Raw genomic sequence first — 6,811 nt, 5'->3', positions numbered from 1 at the left:
CTTTGCTACAACCAGTTAATTATTATGTTAATGCAGCTGTTTGCTAAACATCAGCTCTAACTTGTGCAGTCCTTTGGTAGTTGAGCATCTCTTCGGGTTTCGAGGTTGATGGTGGACAGTGTTATGATCATGTCAAGAGCTTTCAGTGGAAAAAAAAACCTACTAAGAACAGAGCAGCAAACTGCCTGATTGCAAGTCTTCATATACTTGTGCTAGTGTACGAGTTTCATGCTGTTTATTTTTTAGGTGGGAAAACTTGCCTAATATGGTTACTTTAACCAAATTTGCTAGATTGCTCTTACTGCTGCCTTTTTAAATTTATTCCCCCGAGCTTTGATTTATTTTTCAATTTTAGTGTCACTTATGCAAGTCACTTTAACTGTACTAGATTTCTTTTCAAAAGAAACTTTTCTCAGCACTGTTACATATTCATGAAATCCGCAAGGTTGTGTTACAGATTTAAACAAAGCCTTGGCGAGAGAAGGATGAACACATTAAACATCCATATAATTGCTGATTAAAATTATTGCCTCAGAAGTTGTCTCACTGAGGAGCAGAACTGAAACCACTGAAACACTCAAGAAAATCATAACTGCTGCAGTGTTTGTCAAATACTTTTTACATACTTAAGTCACTAAATGCCTCTTAAAAGGGTGAATTTTATTTTAGAATCCAGTGAATGTATTAATAAGTAATTACACTAATATAGGTCTTTTCTGGATGCACCCTTCAAAGTGCTTTATAGATAATGGAGACTCCTCTCCACCACCACCAACGTGCAGCCCCACCTGGATGATGCAACAGTGCCAGTACACTCACCCCACACCAGCTAGCAGTCAGGGGGAGAACAGAGTGATGAAGCCAGTTCAGAGATGTGGCTTATTAGGAGAACATGATTCGTAAAGGCAAAGTTTGAATGAATGGGGATAGTATTCATATTTGTTGTGTTTATAATGAAGTGCTAGGCAATGTGCCTTCTTCTCAACATCAACAGTCTTTAAGTCACTTCGAGGTATAAAACAGAGAGACACACCTCATATTTTTACATTTAACGTTCTTGTAATCATCTATTGGCCTGCTGGAGGAATTCCCAAGCTAGTGATTACTAGACCTGAAACTCCAGAATACAATATGAAGGAATTTGTGCTTAATTCCTAGGACAACACAGCACGCCACTTGAAATCTGAAACATATTTAATTTATATGTAAAAAGGAAAATACAGAAATTCACAATTTCTAGAATAGGATCTAATTACAAATTTCTTAACTTGAGGAATGAAAGTATTTGAATGTCAGACAGTCCAGACATGGAACAGTCTCTTGCCTTTGGTTGTTAGTGAATGGTCTGTTTTCTTATTCTTTCTCTGGAAATTGTACGTTACACACTCCAAGTTGTTCCATAAGCTGACTGAAGACCTGAGCCACTGTTAGCATTGATACATTGATACTTTTTCTGCTGTTCTGCCCAGATTGGAACTGATGACTGAATTACTGACCCTGCTGCCCTTTCCTGGGGGAACGAAAGGCGCTCACTCATTCCCACATTCGAGATCTCTGTGCAGGACACCTCTCACTCTCACTCTGGGGCTAGCCAGGGATTCCAACTTTCAGGGGCCCCAAGCTACCAAAACATCATACACCTGAGGAAGGCTCTCCAGCCAAAAGGTGTATTTTCTGCTTTTCGGTATGGAATGAACTGCTGCAGGTTAAACTGTTTCTGTTAAGAAAAATAACGTCTCAAGCACTGTGCTAAAGAACGGAGCAAAATTAAATGACGAGTTTCCTGTGGCCCTTGTGGACTGCAGTTTTACACTCCACTGCTCTAAACTTGAACTTATACATTTAAAATAACACATGTGCTGCTGGAGCCACAACTTCATTTCAAAGTGTGTCTTTATCTCCCAGGCAAGCCACTTTAATGATGACATTGCCAGCTTGTTCACTTTTACTAAATTTGCAGAGATAGCCTCATAAAGAAGTCCGTGTGCAACACAGCACAGAGAGGAACTGGTGACCTCCGGGTAACCAGAATCAAGGAGCTCATCCTTCATTGTATAGGGAGAGAGAGGTTTCTACTGGAGTTAGTAAGGCACCTTCTTCCACCTCCAATGTGACTGGACTACAAGTACCAGAATGCATCACAGATTACATCCATACATTACAGGGTCAAGCTACAGTGCATTTAGAGAACATCAGCAGAGAAAGGCATCTTCAAGATGGGTTCAGTTTAATCTATGGAATATATAGTGAATATAGAGGTAGATTATTTATTGTTCTGGACTGAAAAACAATAGGCTGTAAAAAGGATTTGTGTCTTTAATCTTTTGCCATTAAAAACGCCACTACAGACCCATTCCACAGTACGAAATGGGCCAAATCCATATTCCTTGCTGCAGAAAACTACCAAGAATTTAAGTTGACATAAAAGCTAATTGAGAATACAACATGAAAATTCCTTCAAGTTTAGTCTCTTGACACTAAAATGTCGTCCCCTCATCCTCCGCCAAAATCAATATTGAATGGTAATAAAGCAAGACATTGGTAAAATAAAAAAGCAATGATTTGTAGTAAGGTGCAGCAGATGTTCAGCTGTGTGTGAACGGACTCTGGAGCTCCCTCATGTGTACATGGCCCCATGTAGATTGTCCAGCCTGTGCTTGCGCTGTTTCATCCGCTCCTGAAAGACAACCCAGTGCACATTACACGACATAGCACAGCGAACAAGAGAACCCAGCTCTGGCTGGGGAAAATACATTCGGAAGTAATAAACAGCTGGCACCACACCCTAAGACTCAACAAACTGCATTTCATTCTCCCTCCAGTGACCCGTCAGCTTTATCACCTTATTCCAGACAAATTGCAGGATCTCTAACCTCTAACTGAGCAGCTAAGAATGTGGTCTTGGGAGAGGTCAGTAGAGTCAAAGACTGGCCTCCCAAATGTCCGTGGTTTGAACTGGAGTCATTGTGCGGAGAAAAGAAAAATGACTAGATCTTTTTGTTTTACCCAGATGAAACCCGCTGGATTCCAATATTATTTGCTTAAACATCTGGGAGGTGAAATCTAAACCCAGCACGTGGATGGACTTGCTGTCGGATCAGCAGGCTCTCACCTTTTCTTTTCTGAACTCCTCGTACTCCTGGTTGTCTGTGGGCAGCTCGTGGCGGCACACGGGGCAAGAGTTTGTCTAGAAAAAAAAAAGATTGAACATGTTACTCTCAGGAGCAGTGGTTAACAGCAGAGCTGAGGCCCTGGGTTCAATTCCTGGGGTGCTGTCTGTATGTTCTCCCTGCCTTCATGTGATCAGGTGCTCCGTTTCCCTCCCACAATACAAAGTTAATATTTTTCATTAATTCCAGATGACCGTCTTTTTTAGCTCCCTGAATCCCTGTTTCCAAAGCTCCTAGCATATGTAATAAAATGACAAGGTTTCTTAATCGTCCTGTTCATTTAGTGCTACAGATTGCAGAGTGGGCTCACAAGCTGGCTATGAGAGTTTTTTTCTCGCTGGCAAATGTAGTCCAAATTCTTCCGATATATTTTTGTAAATAATACATTTTAATACATATGACTGTACAAGGAGTTTAGATGTTTGCATAGGTTTCCTCTGGGGGCTCTCGTTTCCTTCCACAATAAGAAGACATGCTGGTAACTGGCTTCTAGGAAAACTGATCCTGGTGTGAGTGTGTGTGGGTTTGTGCCTGTCTACCCTGTGATGGACTGGTGTCCTGACCAGGGTTTATCCTGCCTTGCAGTCGTTGTGTGCTGGTATAGGATCCGACGTCCCCACAACCTTGAAGCCGATAAAAAGGCTAGAAAATCGATACATAGATGTTACTGTAAAGCCCTGCACACCTAGACACGGGACTAAAAAACAATGAAGAATTCCTCCCTTCACATTAGGTACAGAGTGTAGACCCAGTTTTTTCTGTCTCGTATGCTCTTCTGTGCCTGTAAGGCTCACCTATTGACCTATTCACTAGAACGACAGCCCTGGGAGGTGAACAGAAACGTAGTACAGGGAGATGTCGTGCGGTGTCTTCTGACTGAGTGTAGCTGAGGGGATTTCTGAGCGTGACAGCGAATGTCTCTCACCTTCCCCAGCCAAGGCATAATGCAGCCGGAGTGGAACAGATGCTGACAGGGCATCTTCCTTACTGTCTCCTCCTCCTCAAACTCCAGCAGGCACACTGGGCACTTCAGCCCCCTGTCTGCGGCAGAACCGAGAAAGAGACCAGCAATCAGACACCACTGGACGACTATGCTAGGGCAAACATTAAAAAACACAGAATATTTTCTACAACGGTACATTTTGCAAATACACTTAACTTAAGTCAGCACACTATTTTTTTAATGCAACGTGCACCACATTATGCTATTTGTTTTTTCACATACCCCTGCCTTCGGCCTGTCCAGTTTCTCTTAAAAACACAAACTCAATTAGAAACGAATTAGGAAATAAGTTGAGCTGCTTTTCATTTCAAATCTCAGCCACTGAGTGGTTTATACATCCTCAGTCCTCAAGCAGAGGATGATCCCCTAATCCCAGAGTCTGTCTACCTCTTATTTCAACCCTGCAGATCACCAGCTGACACATGTTGGCCACACAGTTGTTTCCTCCTGTTCTTGAACTGAACATCTAACAATATTCTTTCAACAGAACAACAGTAATGGTATTTTAAATAAATATGATTACTAATGATTAATAAATCCTACTCTTGGGGGGAAAATTAATACATTTGGCCAAAAAGGGGTCTACTAAAGACACACCGACTGCAGATTGTATTTTAAAGGGTGGCACGTGACTGTTAAATAAATAGTGAGCATACATGTGTCGGTTTTGGTGTTCTGTGGTAACAGTAACGTAGTAGTAAAGTGACTTGTGATTTTGAGTGACAGACCCCACTCGACAACAGACAAGCAGTGGACACTCTCGACAACAGACAAACACAGTGGACAGTGGACAAACCCCTGTGGACAGAGAAGAAAAGATGTGCTCGAAAAGCAGGGCTGCAGCAGAGCCACCCAAGGCTGAGGCCACGGGCCGTGATCCAGCCTGGCTGGGCTCGGTGCCGTCCAGCTCACCTGCCTGCTCGGGGGAGATGATGACCGTGGGCAGGCTCTGCACCACCTGCCTGGCAGCAGGAGGGGGGAGCTGCTGGTTCCACTCTGAGAAGACATCAGGGCTCAGATCAATATCCATGCCCTGTATCAGAGACCTGCCGTGACACGACACAGAGGACCACATCAGCAGCAGGAACACAGCCACTTCTCCCTTACAGCTAAGAATCCTAAAGCACTCAGAGGGAAACTCCCATAAAAAAACAACCACTACAGGTTGCAGGCCAAGGAGCAGGGCTCAGAGAGTTTCACTTTAATACATTGCTTTGAGTCTGGCTATTACCCTACAGTAACCAGTAACCAATTCCTGGTATTGAGAGGCATGCCAATACATTTTCAGTAGTTTGGTTAGATCCTAATGAATGTGACAGAAGGACAGAGCTCTCTTGTAAAACCTGCTGGACTGAGGCTGAGACCTTGTACCCCAGTGTGTCCCCTCCCTGAGGCATGAGATATATCATTAAATACTGGAAACCCTTGAGAGACTAAAAGACAGGTGACCAAACTTGCGTTCTAAACACTGAGATTAGAAGACCAGGCAGAAACTGGTAGGAGAGCAAAGATAAGTAGAAAGGCAGAAAGAAGAAGGAAAACTTTGCTCACAATTAAATCCAACAGATCAAGGGTGGCACAACTCCCATCCTGGAGAGCTAGGTTTAAGGTTTTCCTTTTACCTGAGCCCCTAATTACCTAATTGGCCCGGCCATTTTGTTTAATTGGACAGGTCGAAGCCCTCCCTTGCTCTCATCTCTCACAAGATTGATTTAAAGAGTGTTGAACCAGCACGCCCCTGGCCTGGCCCATCCATTGGCACAGCCTCTGCGCATAGTGGCCACGGCTACGGATTAAAACGAGTTAATGTTCCCGGGAGTCATGTGCGGTGCAGGTCACAACAGACACCTGGCCAGTTCGAGCAACGCGTTCTGCCGGTACTGCTCCTCCGGGTTCGTGGGCTCACAGTCGTGCTCGTCGAAGTACGAAGCCATGTCCACGGGCGACCAGCTGCTCAGCCTGGATACGGTCACGTCTGACGATGAAAGTGAGTGATGAAAGGCAGAACTCCACAACCAAGAAACGACACGTTTTTCCTGATCTCAGGTGACGTGATAACTCGAACCAAAATCAATACAGAGGAAACATTTGTATACATTATTTTTTGTGCTTGTTTTGGTTCAGTTAAAAGAACAGAATAAAGACAACACAATACGTACCTTTAAAATATGCTTCTCCGTACTCCTCTGTAATGCAAGTTTCTTCTAGGACCCGAGCTGAAGCCGCCGATTATACAAAAATTGTTTTTAAGGAACGGCAACTGCAATACGGATGTTCAATAAAATCCGTTGCTTTTCAAATGTGGTCATTTAAGATCACTGTCCGGGCTGAAGCTGCTAGGAATCATGACACTTCGACATTTTCAGGGAAAAATAAAACGATAAATACAAAGACGTCTGGCTACGTTTTCATTAAAAAAAGAAATATTTTCAAAAAGCTTGTCCAGCATGAATCGACAGATTAAGTTGGACGGAAACTGAAAGCAGGTTTAGGATTGGCTCAAACTAAAGTCTCAACTCGAATATATCCAATCAATTATCAAGCCGGTGTTAAAGCTACCAATCGGAGGTAGGCGGAGGCCGAAGCTAGTTTGTTTGAGAGGCTCATAGGTACCGTAAATGAAAGACTATAAGCTCAT

General features: G+C 43.3%; 1 protein-coding gene across 1 annotated transcript; it reads right to left on the bottom strand.

The window, feature by feature from the left end:
* Positions 1 to 2,302: 2,302 nt before the first annotated feature.
* rnf181 (ring finger protein 181) lies at positions 2,303 to 6,669 on the bottom strand. The gene is made up of 6 exons (XM_006625356.3): positions 6,333 to 6,669; positions 6,022 to 6,148; positions 5,086 to 5,219; positions 4,096 to 4,211; positions 3,113 to 3,187; positions 2,303 to 2,677 (listed from the first exon to the last, which is right to left on the bottom strand). The coding sequence occupies exons 2-6, from the start codon at positions 6,105 to 6,107 to the stop codon at positions 2,618 to 2,620; spliced, it is 471 nt and encodes a 156-aa protein (XP_006625419.1). The 5' UTR covers positions 6,108 to 6,148; positions 6,333 to 6,669; the 3' UTR covers positions 2,303 to 2,617.
* Between the last annotated feature and the right edge of the window lie 142 nt (positions 6,670 to 6,811).

The sequence above is a fragment of the Lepisosteus oculatus genome, chromosome 2 (assembly GCF_040954835.1).
Source record: "Lepisosteus oculatus isolate fLepOcu1 chromosome 2, fLepOcu1.hap2, whole genome shotgun sequence".
NCBI classification, from domain to species: Eukaryota; Metazoa; Chordata; class Actinopteri; order Semionotiformes; family Lepisosteidae; genus Lepisosteus; species Lepisosteus oculatus.
Note: the sequence above shows the minus strand (reverse complement) of the source record. Positions and strands in the feature narration are given on the sequence as shown.

What these genes read in the sequence shown, in the direction of transcription:
- rnf181 (XM_006625356.3), bottom strand. Translation starts at nt 6,107, where the DNA reads ATGGCTTCGTACTTCGACGAGCACGACTGTGAGCCCACGAACCCGGAG. An exon ending in GCGTTGCTCGAACTGGCCAG is followed by an intron (nt 5,220 to 6,021) that starts GTGTCTGTTGTG and finishes GTGTCACGGCAG; the next exon opens with GTCTCTGATACAGGGCATGG. An exon ending in TTATGCCTTGGCTGGGGAAG is followed by an intron (nt 3,188 to 4,095) that starts GTGAGAGACATT and finishes TTTTTTTTCTAG; the next exon opens with ACAAACTCTTGCCCCGTGTG.